The following is a 20,740-nucleotide window of genomic DNA, read 5'->3' as shown; positions in this document are numbered from 1 at the left end:
AATAGAAGATAAAAGGCTAACCAATGTATTTTCACAATAATGTCTTGTTTATATTTTTTTTAATCTTGATAATTATTTATTAGATAATTTATTATTATATTTTTATTTATTAATTTTGATTTTATTCAACTATTCTATTAATTATATTTTAATTTAAAAAATATTATAATAAATAATATTAAAAACAAATTATCTATTTTTTTTAAAACAACGCATTATCTAAATAAAATATATTTTATGAAGTGGAAGGAGGGAGTAATAAATAAGAAAGCCAGATATACAAAAAGATTAATAATTCCAATTAAAGTATGATGATGGATTTCCTGTCTGCCAACACTTCCAGTTCTTGCCAGTGACTCTTCCTTAACCACCAAACTCCAACAATCCTCATTTAATTTTAGCATCTACATATACAATTTTACAGACTATACTCTACATTAATATCCTACATTTAAAACTTAGATAATAACGTAACCATGAAAACCCAAATTAAATTCGAGAAAAAAATAAAATAAAAAGAGTGCCTCCCAGAAATACAGAAAGGGAAGAGAAGAGAAGAGTAATATCAAAAGCAGAAGGCTTTTGTTCCCACCGGAACCCTAACTGATCTCCGCTTTCCTCCGTCATCCATCCATGGAGTTCTTCTCCGCTGTCTCCACAGAATTCCTCCCGCGCCTTTGAGTTTCTCTTCATCGGTTTTCCGGTCGCCGGAAATGGCTAGTGAGCCACCGTCCGAGAATCTTACTCCGGTCACGGAAACGGTTTCGGTTTATTATTGGATGATAAGTAATTAAGCATTCTGTCGAGGCAATCGTAACTAACCGTCCGTCAGTCAAGGAGAGGTTGTTAGGACGGTTATGGCGAAGGGAGGACAATGCTTGTTCGAGAAGCTTTGGAGGTGTGTTCGGACGGTTTTCTTTGTGATTGCATTGGTTGTTTCGCTCGTTGTTACGTCGCTTCCGGTGGTTGTTGCGGTGGTGGATGTTCTTGTTCCGTGCTTTTTGATCTCGAATTTTACTTGTGTTAGATGCTACGGTTTCAAGGAGCTTTTTCGCCGTTACTCTTTCAAGAGTTCGTTGACGGATATTCCTCTTGTTTCACTCATACGATCCTTCATCATTATATGTATGCCTCTCTTTCTCTCTCTCTCTCTCTCTTGTTCAGTTGTTTAAGTTTTAGATTCTTGTTTATTTTTCATTAATAGTTGAAAAAAATTATATGTTCAATTTTAGGGTTGAATTGAAGCATCAGTGTATGGTAATCATGTTGAATGGAATCCATGGATAGAATGTGTAGAAATGGGAATTGATGTGAGTATTGATTTTGATGTTGGGTTCTTTTTCTCTGTTAATTGCAGGTGTTTATTCCATTTGTGATGGACCTGCTCTTTCACACGGTCCTTACCTTGGAACTGTGACTCTGTGTTCTTTTTCCTCAATTGTTCTCCTTTCAGTCAAAGCTTGTGTTTTCACTGTAAATTCTCAGATTGAAGCTGAAGCTTCAGTAGCTTCTTTAAAAAGGCAGAGACTCCATTTGAAGAAGTCATGGGGAATGCCTGTCTTGTTTCTTTCGTCTGTCGTGTTTGCCCTTGGCCATACTGTTGTTGCTTATAGAACCAGCTGTAGAGCACGGAGAAAGCTCTTGTTTCATCGTGTTGATCCTGAATCTGTAAGTTCGGAATTGTTATATCCAGTCTCTATAATTTCTCAGTCTGGTTTATATGTTGCTTCTTTGGTTTAACTTGTTTTCAATATATAAGCTGTTGTAATACTACAAGCTAGCTTAACGAAAATTTCTGAAATTGCCAAGAGTTTTTTTTGGTGGCTCATGTGTTAAAAACCACATAACTTTATTTTTGCTTTATTTTTTATTTTTTGACGCATTTATGCTTTACTTAAACAGGCCTTATCATGCAAAAGTGCTTTCTGTGGCTATCCGAAGGTCCCACGTTCTCCTACTCCTTCTGGGGGCAGAACTCCTAAAAGTGACAGTGAAATGAGGCGGAGACCTTTTGGGACTGCTCGTGACGAAGAGTTACAGGCCAGATTACTTGCAGACTCAGACAGCTTTTTCGTTACATGTCAAGGACTTCCTCTTCATTACAAGCTCAGCTTGCCTGGTTCACCTCCACATACTTTGTCATCAACATCTCACGTTGAACCAAATTCTAGTTACTGCACTTCATCTATGGCTGGAGGGTTGGAGAAATTGGATACACATTGGTTAGATATGTCTCCGAAGATAGAGCCGCATCTATGCAGGAGCTATAGCAATAATCTCAAGGGATCATCTCTATATGCCCCTCTATTAGATAGTACTACAACTTCTGTTTTTTCTGAAGATATCCCTATTTTTCATCTAGATGGTATTTGTGAAGAAGAGGAAACTAGCAAATTGGATTCTTTATCTCTGGGGCAAAGTACTGGCCAATTAGGAGTTGTTTTAATACATGGGTTTGGTGGAGGAGTTTTCTCTTGGAGGCATGTTATGGGGTCTCTAGCTCGAGAGATTAATTGCACAGTTGCTGCATTCGATCGACCTGGTTGGGGATTAAGTTCAAGACCGCGCCGAGAGGACTGGGAAGAAAAGGATTTGCCTAATCCTTATAAACTTGAAAGTCAGGTGATTATAATTTATAAATGTAGTAGACTCATGTTAATTTCTTATTCCTCGTTTTACACTCTGGGTTAAACAAGTATTGGAGGCAACAGTCAAGCTCAGTTATCTATCTGGGTTATGATCAAAATGTTGTCCTTTTTACTAGAGGGTCAAGTAGTGGCTTTCAAATTTCAATCTGGTAGTCCTTTTCTGCTTTTCCCTTTCTTTTTGGCGTTCTTATTCAATGCCATATCTTTTTAGAAAACAGCTAGAGACAATATTTTGATATTTTATTTTGTAAGTAGATTTTGCATGGATCCCACTGAATATCCCACTGTCATATTCAGAAGGATCCACATGATCTTCATCTAAAGATGGAGTCTGATGGGAAGAGTGTATTGCTATCATTCTTCTAACTTTCTTAGTGTTTTTATTTTTTATTTTTTTTTCTACCTATATTTTATCCGAAATCAAATATCTGATAGATATGTTTATTTGTTTGTTCAGATTGACCTGCTTTTATCATTCTGTTCTGAGATTGGATTTTCGTCAGTGATATTAATTGGTCACGATGATGGAGGATTGCTTGCTCTTATGGCTGCACAAAGAGTTCAAACATCAATGAATTATCATAACGTGAGTATTTCTTCTTGGTTGTTATTTGGTAAATAGGCAACTTGTCTATTTGATAAGCCTAATTACGTACTCGCTTGCAAATTCAGTCACAGCATAGTGTAGTTTGGCAGTTATATGCTTTTTTATTCCTAAAAGTTTGGTTTTTTAGCTCTACTGTTTTTATTTTTATTTTTTTAAGATGTGGGGTGATTATAATCACATACAGAAGTGAATCCCTATAAATGCATGTTTTAGTTGAACATTGTCATGCGATTGATGTGCATGTGTCATATTTGATTTAGTTTTTTCTGACATGTTTTTTTGTGCTCAATTTAGGTAACTATCAAAGGGGTTGTATTGCTAAATGTTAGCTTGTCAAGGGAAGTGGTTCCTTCCTTTGCAAGAATCCTCCTGCATACCTCACTTGGGAAGAAGCATATGGTTCGTCCTCTACTAAGAATGGAAATCACTCAAGTGGTGAATCGGCGTGCTTGGTATGATGCTACCAAATTGACTACAGAAGTTTTGAATCTCTATAAGGTATGTTTTTTTTTTCTGAACTTAGTTATATGTACACGGTTTAATTAGGAACTGCTCTGTCCTTTGCCAGTGTCAATATGTGAACGGTAGATGATAGACTGTATCATGTATGTAATGAATTCAGCAGAAAATGTTAATTTGGAAGTCATGGTGAATGATAGCTAACTTCCTAACCTAGAGATAGGGACCGAAATCCAAATAATGAGTTATCACAAATTCATAGTGCCTAACAAAGGTCCATGACTTTATGCTTTTCTTAGATAGTTAGGCATGGTTAATAAATGCATTAAGTTTTACGCATGTGTCTAGTACCTTTAACTTTTTTCCTTGAGTGTGCATGATTTCAGTTTTCAAATCATTTTTCTTGTTCAAACCATGCACTTTTTGTCTTACATAATTTGTTGAATGGCATATTTATTGACCCGTGTCATATGTGGCTGTTTTTTATGTGTTAAGGCTCCACTATCTGTTGAAGGATGGGATGAAGCTGTTCATGAGATCGGCAAATTGTCATCTGAAACCATCCTTTCAACAAAAAATGCAGAATCATTGCTACAAGCTGTGGAAGACATTCCCGTGTTAGTTATTGCAGGAGCTGAAGATTCCCTCGTCTCCTTAAAATCTTGTCAAGCTATGGCCTCAAAACTTGAAAATTCTGTAAGTATACTTCTTTTCACCGTATACATTCATACATTCTACACTAAACTTGTAATTCTGTAAGTATGCAAATGGATGAGGAAATCGGGATTATAATGGGACTTGTACTATTTCTAAATACAGAACCAAAATCCTCTCCAGCTCCACTCTATCTGTCTCCCCATTCCCCTCATTCCCCCCATATGTTCTCCTTCATTTCACATGCTTGTCATATGATTTTGCCTCATAAAGTTTCTAACGCTTAACCATTTTTCACATCAAATTTTTTCTGCTTGAGAGGATCCTTTCTCATATAAATACTTCCCCAATCACATTTATGTAGTTTTCTACTCCATTTGAATTTCCAAAACATTTCACTTGCGCTTGTTATATGATTTTGCTACATAAAGTTTCTAATGTTTCTCTTAACCATTTCACATGCAGAGACTAGTTGCAATATCTGGATGTGGTCATTTACCTCATGAAGAATGTCCAAACGCTTTGCTTGCAGCTATATCACCCTTCATTAGTAGACTCCTGTCAGCATCCGACTCTCAGAGCCAATAAGTTTATTTCTTTTAATGATTTTACATAGGATTTCGCAAGGGGTTTTTCTCTTTTTCTTTTAAACTTCGGGAGAAAGAGACTAAATGGTCATTTTTCTCTGGTAGTGTTTTTGAGGTGTTAGTTTTAGGAGTTTTGATCTGCGTATTTTCTCCGTCTTTTTTTGCTTTCCCTAGTTGTCAATATTATGCATGGGGAGACGGCTTGCATTTGTAAATTCATCATTAGATTTAGAAGGGCTTGGTTTGTTTCTTGATGCTTCTGTTCCTTTTCATGGTTGATTGAAGGGGCAAAACCCCACCAGAAGAACAACTACACATGCTGGGCAAAAGAGTCAGCATCCCCACTCGATAACAACAATGCTAGAAACCAAGTTAGAGCAAAATTTAGCCAAAAATCTCTTCGACCTTGCATAGTTTATTACTTAACATAAAATTTAACTTTACAAAAATAGTTTTTAAGGTGAATGAGATGATTGAGAGACGCTCCCAATTATAAACACTTTTATGCATACAACACTTTATTTATGCTCAGTAAAATTTTGAATCCTAATAAATTGTTTAATAATAAGTGTGTCTTTGAATCCTAATAAATTGTTTAATAATAAGTGTGTTTGGGGAAGTTTCTTTTACTATTGAACTGTGACTAATTTTTTTTTAGAGAACATCTTTGTAAAGACATATCATTTAATTTTAAGATGATATATGAATGTGTTCTCTTAATTATAAGACTCATTTAATGTAGATTTTAACCCTTTATTTATGCTCAAGAAAATTTTGAATAGTAACATTGGGCAGATAATATATGATCTAACAAATTTTAGATAGGACATTTATAAACATCTTTATGACTCATATAATGTAGGTTTTCAAGATTTTATTTATGCTCAATAAAATTTTGAATCCTAACAATAATAGGTGGTTTAATGCATTTAAGATAGGTCACTTATAAACACTTTTATGCATAAGATTAATTTAACTCGGTAAAATATTGAATCGTACTCCCTCTGTCTCATGAAAAATATTTTATTTATACTTTTTTTTTTCTCACTATAGTTATTAATTTATAATATTAATATATTATTTATTATTCTTTTTACACTATTATATCCTTTTTTATTAATATTCACTTTTTAAAACTATTTTATTAATTATAATTAATAGGGATATTCTAATATATAATATTAATTTTATCATAAAAATTAACACATCTAATCAAATATAATACTTTTATGCACAAGACTAACTTAATGTAAGTTTTCAACACTATTTATGCTCAATAAAATTTTGAATCCTAATAGGTTGTTTAATAATAGGTGATTTAATGAATTTTAGATAGATCACTTATGAACACTTGTATGCATAAGACTCATTTAATATAGGTTTTCAATACTATTTATACTCAGTAAAATATTGAATCGTAATAAATTGTTTAATAATAGGTGAATTAACGAATTTTAGATAGGTCACTTATAAACACTTTTATGTCATTTAATGTACGTTTTCAACACTTTATTTATGCTCAATAAAATTCTGAATCCTAACAAGTTTAATAATAAATGGATCAACGAATTTTAGATAGATGATTTATAAAGACTTTTATATGCATAACACAAATTTTGAATCCTAACAAATTACTTAATAATAAGTGGGTCAACAAATTTTAGATAGGTCATCTATTAACAGTTTTATGCATAAAATTCATTTAATGTAGGTTTTCAACACTTTATTTATACTTTAACTAGAGCATTCCATTTTAGCAATGAAGATTGTGCTATCAATGAAACATTGATTGCGCGACGCCAAGAACCAAAACTATCACTGGCGAGGGAGGCTAGAGGGCTACGAATTGATTCGTCTTCTATAGATGTAAAAATCATTATGAATGATTAAAGAAACAAAGCTTTTCAGCGCGAAAAAGTGGTGGTTGCTTTTAGGATCCATAACATACACAAGTGTATTAACAATTATAAACTTATAAATTTCCCCCAATCCCTCACTTTAATAGGTGGTGTTCAATACACGCATCCATCTAATGTCCATTAACATATACAAACCTTAAAATATCATGTTGCGTCGTCACAGGATTAAAATCCAAATGTATCAATTATATAGTAAATCTCTTTATTAAAAAGGCACCTCATGCAAGTAAAAAATATGTTGGGATTTTAATCTTCATACAAACCTCTAGGAACAATATTTTCTACATGAATTGTTTGTGTGTGGTAACTAATGAGGTGACTCCAGATTTTAATATTATGAAAAATCCTTGGAATAAATATTATTGCTCTTTCCGGTATTAGTCTGTGTTCATTTTTCAACTCTATTTTCATCAGTTGCGTTTTTTTTTTTTACTATTTTGTGATAATTGTTTTCATTAGGTATGATGCACCCCAATATTTTCCCCCAACAAGTTGTGTCTCCGAATGTTCAAGGTGATGTTGTGAAGGCGTTAGATATTGGTAACCAATTTAAAAATGAGCAATAGATTCGTATGGAGGCCTCCAAACAGGGATTCAGTGTGGTTATCAGAAGGTCTGATAATGGTTCGGATAGAAGATGTGCTTTTGTGAGCGGGAAATATAGAACTCCACTTCAGAATTTTAAAAGAGACGACACTAGTTCAAGAAAATGTAAATGCCCCTTTAAGGTCCGTGGTTACATGTTGGCAAGCAAAAACAGGAGATTTAATGTCATATGTGGTTTTCGTAACAATGATTTGTGTGAAAAGTTAGTCGGTCATCCAATTGTGTGTCGGCTCATGTCAGAAGAGAAGAAATGTGTTGCTGACATGAGTTTGAAGATGAAAAAATGGTGAAGACAGGTGTGGTTGTGGAAAAAAAGAATGGATGCATGGAGTCGTATAATAAATTCTTCCACAAAAGAATTATATGCCGTTTTCGTTATGCATTTCAAGAAAGTGTATGAAAAATATCATGATTTGTTGAAATATGTTGAAAGCACAATTCTTGACTAGGTGAATGAGAAGATTATTTGTGTTTGGACTGATAAGGTTAGACACCTTAGAAATACAACAAATAATCGAATGAGAAATGATACAAGAGAAATTTTTGAAAGCCGATAACAACATGAAACTCCACATCAAAGAATAATTGAGGAAGATTTCTTATCCGGAAACCACCAACTTGAAACCACCCTTTCAATCGATAAAAATAAAAGGTGTTCCGAAGAAGCTCAAGCCTACATCGAGTGACAACTCAATGGTGCAGTCTCCTTCATATTTTGAACATGTTGAGAAAGTTTTTCTGGAATCACCAACTCCAAAATCTCTAAAAAGTGTTTCCAAAGGAGCTCGTATTAGCAAACCACCTCCTATGCCACCCCCACCAAAGATTACATCCATTGATGAGATGCCAATTTTTATGCACAAATACATTGAGAAAATCGTCAATGTTGATGGGGATGGTAATTATGGATATCGAGCTATTTCGGCTTTACTCGGTAAAGAAGAAGATAATCATACACTTGTCCGTCATCAACTTATCCAAGAGTTGATGAGTCATAAAAAATCATACACACGACTCACGGAAAGAAAGAGCACTTCGATGAAGTTTATGAGTCTCTTGTTCCAACCTTAGTGGATCGACATCAGAGGAAAAATGGACGCGCTTCCCTGAAATGGGTCACCTCATCATCTTGTCTTCGATGAAGTTTATTTCATAACAATGGGGTGAATCCAAATTTCAAAATTCAGACATACCTATGAAACAAATATCCGTGTTGGTTATTTCATAACAATGAGGGTGAATCTGGACAAACCTTTGGAAAATATTTTAAACCTCTTGACAGTAACTAGGAAGAAATTTTCATATAATTTAAAAACCATACATTATTCACACAATAATCACCACATTAAGGTTTCATAAGTATTTTATCAAACACTAGGCTCACGTCCTAAGGGTATTTACACAATCATTCATCATTCCCAACTTAATTCACAACAAGTGTCTTATAAATTTTTTGGACTCTTGTCCTAAAATATTACACAATATTACAAAATTATTCGTTATTTACAGAATTATTAATATATATATATATATATATATATATATATATATATATATATATTATATATATATATATATATATATATATATATATATATATATATATATATTATATATATATATATATATATATATATATATATATATATATATATATATAAGCATCATGAAATATTTACCATGAGATAGGTTTATGCATTAGCTTTCTAACGCATCTGATCGCGTTTCAATCCGAGTTACAAAAACAAGGAAACAACTATGGTTGGCCATAGCAAGGTAAAACACATGTCCATACACAAAAATAGACAATAGTTACAGCTGGACGTAACAAGTGCTACAAGCCAAAGCTAAAACCCATAATTATGCGTTTTTGTTCTTTTTTTCAATCTAGACGCTTCCCCAACATGTTTACACAACCCATCTCATGATAAATAGTGGTGACGTTTTTAGCATATTGCATATGAAAGTACACCATAAAACTTATAACTGATTTACAAAGTGTGATTTTTTCCCAATCTCAAGGACTAATGATTCCAACTGCTCATCAGTTGTTGCATCTATTCAGTACTATGTCAAAATTTGTTCCTATAGCTTATACCATGGGTAATGTTTTCCCAAGCTCTAGGCTTCTCTGAAGCCTATGTGTTGGATAATCTTATGTCGGAGATAGGAATCTATAGTTGTTGAGAAATAAATTTGAGTTTTCTCTAAATTAATCTTTTGGCCCAAGGCTTGAAAGAATTGATCCAAACAATGCTTGATGCAATAAGCTGACTCAATTGTGGCTTATGCAAACAAAAGAATGCCATCTAAAAAGAGGAGGTGAAAAACCTGAGGTATTTATCACCCTGCATGAATAAGCTTCCAATATCCTACAACAACGTGTCACCAATAATATGCGACAAGCGATACATACAAAAACAAAAAATAAAGAGAGAGGAGATCACCTTGGCAAATACTGAGAGAGAGAGAGAGAGAGAGAGAGAGAGAGAGAGAGAGAGAAAGAGAGAGAGAGTCTATCAAGCTTGTCCCTATTCCACAAAAGTTTGAAGGAAGAAGAAGAAATACAATGATAAATTAAATTAATTAATTATGTGATAAACTTACAATCCTAAATACGTTGAGTGTCAAACTTCCAATTCAATTTCTCATAGGCTTTCTCCAAATCAATCTTTATAAACACCTTTTGTATTTTCATTCTCTTCACCGCATGGACCCTTTTCTCGATTATAACAATCTTATGACGAATATTCTTCCCTTGGATAAAGCTAGACAAGTGCGGCGAAATGATATTATTTAGCAGAGGCTTCACATGATTCACCATAATTTTTGTAGTGTTATATTTGCAAAAGGAACCGGATAAGGCGATGCCTTTCGTTCGCCCCAGAAGAGGCGAAGGGGGAGCGTCGCCCTAAAAATAGGTATCTCCCTACCCCGTGATTGAATCTAATTCATAAACATTCTCTACAACATAAAGAGCATTGCGTCCATCACATTCTTAACACCTGATTGCCATAACCGTACGCTTGCTGCCAAGCATCACCGGTCACCTATATGACCTCTCACCTCACGTGAGAGGGTCTCTTAAGCTACCTCAAAACACCACCGTACATGACTTCTCACCTTCGTAGACAATACCTAAGCTCCTAACATCTTATACACCTACTAAAACCTCCGAGTCTCCATGCTTTTGCAGGGAGAATATGTATACCTGTACTTTTTGACAAGTATAATTTAATAAAAGATCTATATATTATATTGAAAAAGGTAATAGAACAAAAATAAGTAAGAAACTTTGGTTGGTAGATTTTTTGAATGAGAACAAAAAAAGTATTGTTTGCAGAGCCAATCAAAGAGGGGTCACTCCAAACCCTAATAACAAAATGATGTAAGAACGACGACACAATATTCCTACAATGCTTGTAAAAAAGAGTCAGGAAACCATATTCTCCCCGAGCTTTGTGAGGACGCATATCAAAAATAACTTTCTTGATCTCTAGTCTGGATGGAATAATGCATAAACTTACCTAATGATTCTCCAAATAAGTAGGATAAGAGAAAAAGGAAACTATGGGTTCCCTTATCTCTTGGTCCTTCATAAAAAGCTCAAAAAAAATGCCTCTTCACCATCTCTTTCATCTTCCTCGAGTCAAATTCCTAATCTTTATTATCTCATATAATATCCACGATTTTATTCCACCTTCTACGCATAATGGTCTTCAAATGGTAATACTTAATGTTCCTAACTCCATCAGTAATCCACTTACCTCTCAACTTTTGAAACCAAAGACACTCTTCTTGGTAAAGAGTTTGAGCTAATTGGTCTTGAAGATCACCTTCCAACACTTTAAGATATCTACCATAGCCATACTAAGCACTATTTTGTATGTCATTCAACCTATCTATGATCTCTTTCTTACGCTTGATGATATTTCCAAATATGTTATTGTGTTTAGTGTTTAATAAGAGTAGTCATACCATCTAACAAAGACACTACCCTTAGATCCATTTTTCACGTATCCAAGGCCCAAAGTTCTCATTCATAAGCTAAGTTGCCTCAAATATAAAGGGAAAATTGGGAGGTCTAGAAGGTTTCCCCTGTAATATAACAATGATATGATGATGGCCCGACTAGATACAAGGCAAGGCTCTAACAAAACCTTCTAGAAAATTGAGTCTTCACTCAACATTGCAAAGGGCCTGATCAAGCATTTTAAAAATACGATATCTTCCCTCCCACCGAGGTCCTTTCCAAGTGAACTTAGAACTCACATGCGACTGACATTAATCTAATTGTCAAACTCTTCATCCAGAATTTGAGGAACAAAGCTCTTCTTGAAGAAGCCTTTTAGAGACCCAACTGAAACAACCATACATATGGTAAAAGAGATCAAGATTGGTAGTCGTGTGTAGAATAATGTTAGGTTTCCAAAGCCAAATTTTAAACATGTTCAATGGCATCACCCACAAGGAAATTGGATTACGCTCAATTGTGATGGTGTTTACAAAAAATCTACTTCCACTACCGAATCTCGTCCTTTGATTATGGTCTTACTTTATACAATAGTGAACTCCTCATTCTTCTGAATCTCACGTCGAATGTGTTGAAAGTATTTTTGTTGATAAAATTTTGAGGCCTCATTCCCTAAATGTGTTAGACTGTAATGCTAGTCTTTTACCATTTTTTATTCCATCTTTTGCAAAAAAAAAAACAATTAAGGCAAAGGTCTATTGAATTTGGTGTCAATTTGCAATTACTTCTTCATTTCTTTTCTTTTATATCTTTTAAACTGAAATTACTTATTACTTCCTTTTATTTGGATATCTAAATAACCTTTGAGGGATATCTCAATTTGCAATGACTTATTCATTCCTTTTCTCATCCAACTAATCAAAGGCTTCCTTAATTAGTGTCTCCATTTGAGGGATGCTTTGGCTATTTGTAGTATGGTTGAATGCAATTACCAAAGACAACATATCATAGAGGGAGAAGTTTTCACATGAGACAAAGAAATGTCTTTGATCCATTCAATTTGGCCTTGTGAAGTTAGCAAAGTGGAAAGAACAATAAATCATTGGTTTCTCAATTGTTGGGCTAGTTTTACTAGTGAAACTAGATGACACGAGCTTGCACTTTTGTGTTGAAACTCTATCCTACTATTTTTATCTAATATTTATTCAAAGGTTCATTATATTTGACCCAATTAGTCATGAATAGCATACAATCATCTCAAAGAAGTAGAACTTCATAAAAAAAAATACTGATATTACTACATTGGTTATGAATTTGTTTGAATTTGTATACTAATTCACCCATAGACTCATTTGTTGAACTTAAAAATTAAATTTGGATGACATTTGAGGAGCTTCTTAACCCTATCCAAGAGGGACAATAGGTCAATTGTTCCATCCTGAACTCTTTCATGTCTGGTAGAAAAGCATAACAATATATTTTACTTCAATTAATGCCCTTAGAAATCCATATCACCTCGTCCGCGTCCTTGAGAAAATGATTGAAAATATTCTATTTAGTTTAATTAATTACAAACCAAAACAAAATTAAAAAAAAAGAATAGGCACATACCATTGGTTCAGAACGAGGGAATAAACTCATATCTAAAAGCAATTCAAGACAAATATGAGACCATTGATTATACATTATGAGACCATTTATTAGGACACGAGAGACATGTTTTAATAAGGTTTAAATATTCTTTTGATTCTTATAAGTTAGCAGATTTTTTTAGAGATTAAAACCAACATAAAAAGTGAGATATAGAGATCCAGACAACAACAAAAAATTACAGGGATCAAAATAAAAAACTCACTAACTGCCACAGATCAATAGACTATTTTAGCCTTCTTATAATCGTAAAGCCAAAAATATTTACTAACCAAAACCAATGTTCTCTGGTGGAAATTTGACATGATAGCCTACACACAAAAAATTGGTTACACCTACCGAGACAAAATCCAAAGGTTAGTCTAACAGGTGGATGTATCGATCCTAAATAAGATCTCAAATTGATATCTTGATAAACTAATTTACCATAATAATAAATATAGTCAATGGTGATTTCGCCGTGGGAATAACCGCTTCTTTCTTGCTTGATAGAGGGGCTTCAACTCAACAGCCTGACAAAAAGTGCTCTCCGAACCGTGTTGGATAGTCACCCATCACATGGCTCTCGAACCCAACCTGTGATGAATGCCAGGAGAAAAAGTCAAAGTTCTGAATGCCATTGACCTAGTACCTAGTGCTAGTTTCTGAAACCTGCTTATTTATCAAATGCTACCTGCCTTTTAATTTAAGTCTCTTGCGCTAACATCGTTCAGTTCCCGGGTCCCTATCATCTAGGGATTCTATTTTCATACGTAGTCTTTTAACACTTGATTCAATAGTGTCAAACTCCTTCTCCTTTGATGCTTCATTTAGAGCTCCTACTTCTATGATATTGATTTATTAAGTGGCTGCAGATAAAAGATAACACGAAAAAGAAGTATTTTTTCACTAACTATTTAAAACTCTCCCCTTATTCTTTTGACTTAAAAGTACATAATTTATTTTTTACTTTCATCTTCACATTATATTTTTGTAAATGATCTTATATTTAGATAGAAAATTTGATTCAAGAGTTGAAATACAACATCATAAAATTTTTAAAGTGCAAAAATATCTATAAAAAAATCACTTATGCCTTAAGAAAGTGCTTAGAGAATTACGAAAAATGTTCTTAAATGTCGACAAATTTGGAATATACACTTCATCGGTATTGCATTTAATTTAATGGGGTGAGAAGAACACCAACTAACCTAAATATGATGTAAAGATGTAGGCTTGTATTTAAGATTCAGGTGTTCCCAATGAGATTTGAGCGGTTTTACGTTAAAAATCATCCGAATTACAAAAGAAAAAACGTGTGATTTGATTTGATTCAGTAGACTTTTAAAAATAAAATTGAACCAAATCAAACTAAATCAACGCGGTTTGGATTGACTCGGTTGGTTCAATGTTTTACAAGATTTTAGTGAGGTATACATACATATATAGAGAACAACATAACTTTATAAGTACTCATTCATAAATTACCAAATAACAACAAAACTCATCATATTTGAACAACAACTTCACTTTTAATATACAAAAATCAAATTAGATAATTGTGGAATAAAAAACATAAAATATTAGTATAAAATAATATAAAAAAATTATAGTGAAACGAAAAAAAAAGGAGATGAGATATTAGAAAAAATGAAAAAAGAAAGAACAAAAGTGATGCGAGACTAGAGAAAAAAGTGCGATAAAAATATAATTTGAAGAAAGAACAATAGCATAAAAAGGAGAGGATAAAAAAGAAAGAAGAGAAGAGAGATTAAAGTAGAAGAGAAGATATGTACATGACAAAGAAAATGAGAAGAAGACACGATAAACCCTAAGTGTGGATAAGAGAAAATGATTTGTAATCATAAAGTGTGTATTTGATTTGAGGTAGATGGAGGGAGATGCTTTTGTTCAATTTTTAGAATAGAAGAGGAGAGAGGAGCAAAATATTTTAAAATCACACTTTTTGCATACTCCAAATCAGAGAATTGGATGGGATGAAAGATAAAATGACTTTTGTTATTTAATAAATTATTATATTTATCAAAATATTTCTCAATTTTATTTTGGCTTAATGTGAGATTTTTTTAACTTTCATTAATATATTATAATTATTATTCACCTTTAAATTATTATTTTTTATATTTATATTTAATATAAATTATAATCACTACAAATTTTTGTTTTCTTTCATAATTTTTATTTTTAAGTTTATTTATATTTTTTTAAATAATTTTATTATAATTTTTTTATATCAAATTTTAAACCTTTTATATATCACCGGACCATTGAAAGGCTGCAAGTGAGTATTGAGGTTTTTTTACCGAGATAACCCAGTTTTTCGAAAAAATTCCCAAAATACCCAAGTTTTCAGCAAAATTTCCAATCTACCCCACTTTTAGGAGGAGGCGCCAATTGAATTGGCGACTCCTCTTTAAAATTGCAAGGAGGCGCCAATTGGATTGGCTAGGGCAGGTGCCCTAGCCAATCCAATTGGCGCCTATGTGTAATTTTTAAGAGGAGTCGCCAATTCAATTGACGACACCCTTAAAAAAGCCTCAAATGGCAAAACCTCCTACATGAAATTTGTATATCTTTTCAAGAAAATGAATTTGGACATAAATTTTGCATCATTTGGATTTTTTTTTAGAAAGTTATGGGCAGTTGAAGTTGAACTACTGAGTTTTTCAATTGTTATCTGACCTATAATGTTTTGTATTATCCCATGTGTTTCTTTTAGAATTATGAAATTTTGTCCAACATAACAATTGAAGTAGACATATCAAACTTTGCAATGCACTTGGTCCCACCTCAAAATAATTAAAAATGAGTGAGTTAGGCCCCTGCGAACTTGACCCAAAATTAGGGTTTCTGTCAAAATGACCTATAATGTTTTGAAATGAATGATGAGCTTCCAAGTAACAAATGGATTTTTGATGAACATGAAAGTTGTTCATATGGCGACTCTTCTTAAAACTTGAATGGAGGCGCCAACTCAATTGGCGACTCCCTCATAAAATGCCTTTTTTGTCTTATAAATAGATGCGTTGTGTGACCAATTGTTCCACAACTCATATAATCATTTGGCTATCATGTTTGGTGTTCGTCACCGATACGGTAAGGTGATTTATGCGAGAGACAAACCTCAATTGCTGATGCTGGTTTGGAACATCACCACGTTAGATCAACTGAAGAGGGAGCTGGTTCGATGGTTAGATGGGAAAATACCAGAAGGGGAAAAAATCAGAAGTATTGAGAGACTTGACAGTATCTTTGGTTGGGTGCGAATGAAGACTGATAAGGATGCTAGGGAAATGATGTTCGGTCGAGACGACATTAATTTGATTGTTGTAATCAGTTAGAATTATTTATGTTTTCAGATGTTTTGTACTGATGTTTGTTATGAAACTCGTTGTAACAAGAACTTAATTATATATAATGATTGATTGTTACAGAAATACAATATTACAAAAAGCTTAAGATCTAGATGATGCTCCTTGATTGGGACAGTTGTTTTTGTTGTGTCCTGGTTGACGACAGATACTACATAATCTTATCATTTTATCTGTGGAATCCATCTCTGTTCTGATACGTGTCTTGTTTGGTATTCCTTTCTTCTTTCTACGCATCTCTTCATTGTGCCAAATAATATCTCCCTCATATGGAGGCCAGTAATCCTCCATTGGTATTACTGAAAAGCTTTGACTATATACATTCATGATGGTGTTGGCCTTGTACACATCAGATAAATGGGTGTAAGCGTCTTGACGAGTATAAGCGCATGCTGCAATGACATGGGAGCAAGGTATGTGGAAGGCCTGAAATTTTCCACAATCGCACCAACTTTTGTGTAGTCTAACATCGTAGGCTAAATTTGGTCTCCCCTCGTTGTTGCCCATTGTTTCCTGGACGCTAAAATTTTGTCTATGACGGTCAAAGACTGTTACAGCATGTGTCGTAGCTTTGATGCTCTCCTCTTTCATGACCTTCATGCAACACTCACTGAATACTTGCCCGGACATTAACACTGCACTCCATCTTTCACCTCTGGTTGCGAACATAGAAGCCAACCTATAATAGGTTGATCTTACCAAGGCGGTTATCGGCAGATTTCGAATTCCTTTGAAAACCCCGTTCATGCATTCCACAATGTTTGTTGTCATGTGGCCCCATCGACAACCACCGTCAAATGCTCTTGTCCACTGCTCTACTGGTATGTTATTTATCCATCTCCCCGTGTCTTCATTAGACAGTCTAATTTCATCACGATAATATTGAAATGACGGTTGAGTTAAAGCATACCCATCATTCACAACCTTCTTGCGAAGATTCTTATCTTTTATAGCACGCATGAAGTTTTGTGCAATGTGTCTGATACAGTAGACATGTGTAGAAGGAGGATCATGCCATCCGTTGTCATGGTTGTTGTAGGCACTCTCAATGGCAGCATGTCTATCAGAAATCAAACATAGATTGGCTTGTGGAGCGACATGCGTTCTGAGATGTCGAAGAAAGAAACCCCATCCACCAGCCGTTTCACCTTCAACAAGAGCAAAGGCAATGGGAAAGACATTGTTGTTACCGTCTTGTGCAACCGCCATGAGAAAAGTACCCTTGTATTTTCCGTATAACCAAGTGCCAACAATTTGCAAGAGAGGTTTGCAGAAAGCGAAACCTTTGATGCACGGGTCAAATGCCCAAAAGAGACGGTGAAATATTCTATTACCTGTAGCACAGGTTCCATCTGGCATCATTGTTGGCACTGTCTCCATAATTGCCACAGTTCCTGGGACATAAGTTTTTAGTGCCCATAAAAACCGTGGCAATTCCTTGAATGAATCCTCCCAGTTGCCGAAAACCTGTTCAACAGCCTTTGTCCTTGCAATCCATGCTTTCTTGTAAGATGGAGTATAATTATATGTTGTTCGGATATGGGATATAATTATACTCACCTTCACTGATGGGTCTTTATTTACCAATGGCAGAATGTCTTGACATATCAAAGTTGTGCTCAGTTTACGGTGATATCTTGTTCAACGTTCGTTGCAACGCAACTGTGCGGTGGGTCTATTGAAGCGATCTCCCAAGAGTCATTTTTCTTCTTATAAGACGCAGCCAAACGAAACTTACAAAGCATGTTACGACATTCGATAACATACCTTCTAGAATCAGTGCGTTTCACTGTAAAGTCAGCAAAGTTGTTCATGTGGAATTTTTTAATTGCCAAGACACATTCTTCTTTGGTACGAAACATGTCTCCCACCTTTAATTCGCCTACTGGTCTCGGATACGGATTATAGAAGACACTGTCGGATGTTTCATCGTCGTGAAGATCCATATTTGTCATATGTGGAGGAGGATTGTAGGCATGACTAGGAGGTATTGGTGGTGGTTGAGCATCATCTTCATCGTCGTTGTTCAGCATGTGATCAACCTGTATCTCGGTCTCCTCTTCTTCTTCATCAACAACGTCGACTTCTACTTCTGCTTCTGGGTTGAGTTCATCTGACCATTGTGCATCATCTGCATCATCTTCACCAGCTTCATCCTGATCCGTTAGTTGAGACTGTTGAGACGGTATACATGGTTGTAGAGTAATGTACAACTCGATACAATCCATGCCTGAATGTTCATGAGTAACAAACATGTTTTCAACATCTTCATCGTCTCGTACCTTAAGGGGGAAAAACTTGCATTGACCATTCTCAAAAAATATTGGATTTTGATATGTGATCTTTGACACAATACCTGATCCTATAAAGGATTGTATTCTTTTTTTCAAATGCAAAAAGGTTGCATTTCTCTTGATCGTGATTCTAATGTTATCAGTGTTTCGAAAACAAAAACCATGAAGCTCAGACTCAAAATTTTCACCGTTGCAGTGAAGGTTGACACTGTATAATGATGAAGATGACATTGTGGAGATGAAAACTATTTTGCAAGTGCAGATGAATGTGAGTGAAGTGTCTTGGATGTTGATAGTAAGACACTTAAATAGATGGTATAAGTGTCTCACATGCTAGCTAGTTCTGAGATGATGTGTCGGACATTGAAGTTACTCTGAGATAATGTGTCAAGCATGCAATCTAGTTCTGAGATGATGTGTCTGTCATGAAAGCTACTCTGAGATGGTGTGTCAAGAATGCTAGCTAGTTCTGAGATGATGTGCCAGTCATGCAAGACAGTGTGAGTTGATGTGTCAACCATACAAGCTATCAAGAAGTGACTCTTCAGCATGCAGGAGACAGGACAGCCACGTGTCTGACATGTAAGCTAGTTCTGAGATGATGTGTCAGTCATGCAAGACAGTCTGAGATGATGTGTCAACCATGCAAGCTATCAAGAAGTTAGTCATCAGCATGCAGGAGACAAGACAGACACGTGTCAGACTTGTAAGATAGTCAGAGATGATGTGTCAATCATGCAAGCCATCCACAAGTGACTTGTTCAGCATGCAGGAGACAAGACTGCCACGTGTCAGACATGCAGATGGTGTCACCAAATGGTTTGGCGCCTCCACTTAATGCTTGTACATGGTCGCCAATTCAAGTGGCGACCCCAGGCAATCAGACCTCGAAACCAAGCATTCAGAACTAGCCTTGCATGCATGTACCTATGATGTCGCCAATTTGAATGGCGACCCCTCTTTAGGATTGTACATGGTCGCCAAATGAGGTGGAGACACCATGCAAACACAAATTTTTATGCTCTCTTCCATTAGCCTATAAATACATCCACTCCTTCAACAATTCTTCCACACCAACATTCTCACTACTTCCTCTACAATACTTCTTTTACAATTTCATCTTCAACAACATCTTCCAATTTCATCTACACCAATTCCCCAACAATATGTCTTTACTCACAATGGGCGAAGCACACAGAGGAACAGTTGCAAACATCGCGACATATGTAAGTTTTTTCTTTTGTTAACTTTTTATCTTTCATCTTCAACAACCCCATTTTATTTTGAAATACCAACTTAGTCAAGTGTTATATTATTTCTATTATAGGATGTATCAAGGTTTCGAACTCGAGTCCACGAATTTGTCCCAATGGACCCGATGATTCAACCTTATGTTGAACTCGCCGGTTTTGGTCATATTAGCAAGATTATGTCTTGGTCTATAGATAACAAGTTCATTCTAGCCTTATGCGAAAGATGGAGGCCAGAGACACACACATTTTGGTTTCCAGCCGGTGAATGTACCGTGATGTTGGAAGACGTATACATGCTTTTAGGACTACGAATTGAAGGCAAAGCTGTTAATGGTAAGACCAACTATGCAAATTCAATTTGCATGGAGCTTTTAGAAACTGATTTGTTAGATGATAATGCTAGAGGTCAAGGTATACTACTCTCACGCCTAAAGTCATATTATAATAGTTTATATTTAGATGAGCATTCTACCGAAGATGCTCGAATAATAAAAACTAGGTGTTAAATTATGCTGTTATTAGGATCCTTTTTATTTCCCGAATGTAGTGGTTCTAGCATGCATATTATGTACTTACCTCTACTTAGACATGTAGATAGAATAGGTAGTTACAGTTGGGGATCCGCTTGTCTAGCCTATCTCTATAGTTTTTTGTGCAAAAATTCCCACAAAGACACATCTACATTTTCTGGATGTGCTGTGTTGCTACAAGCATGGGGT

General features: G+C 34.9%; 1 protein-coding gene across 1 annotated transcript; it reads left to right on the top strand.

Annotated features, from left to right (window-relative positions):
- The first annotated feature begins 294 nt into the window (after positions 1–294).
- Positions 295–5,209, top strand: LOC127107620 (uncharacterized). Its single transcript, XM_051044920.1, has 7 exons — positions 295–1,125; positions 1,358–1,668; positions 1,903–2,622; positions 3,106–3,234; positions 3,550–3,753; positions 4,210–4,410; positions 4,834–5,209. Exons 1-7 carry the CDS (start codon positions 858–860, stop codon positions 4,954–4,956), a joined length of 1,956 nt encoding a protein of 651 aa, XP_050900877.1. The 5' UTR covers positions 295–857; the 3' UTR covers positions 4,957–5,209.
- The last annotated feature ends 15,531 nt before the right edge of the window (positions 5,210–20,740 follow it).

Source organism: Lathyrus oleraceus, chromosome 7 (genome assembly GCF_024323335.1).
Source record: "Lathyrus oleraceus cultivar Zhongwan6 chromosome 7, CAAS_Psat_ZW6_1.0, whole genome shotgun sequence".
Lineage (NCBI taxonomy): Eukaryota > Viridiplantae > Streptophyta > Magnoliopsida > Fabales > Fabaceae > Lathyrus > Lathyrus oleraceus.
Note: the sequence above shows the minus strand (reverse complement) of the source record. Positions and strands in the feature narration are given on the sequence as shown.

Bases quoted from the DNA above. Each gene is read 5' to 3' on its own strand.
- LOC127107620 (XM_051044920.1), top strand. From the start codon at position 858: ATGGCGAAGGGAGGACAATGCTTGTTCGAGAAGCTTTGGAGGTGTGTT. The intron at 1,669-1,902 runs GTAAGTTCGGAA...TTACTTAAACAG, and splicing joins ATCGTGTTGATCCTGAATCT to GCCTTATCATGCAAAAGTGC. The intron at 3,754-4,209 runs GTATGTTTTTTT...TTATGTGTTAAG, and splicing joins AAGTTTTGAATCTCTATAAG to GCTCCACTATCTGTTGAAGG.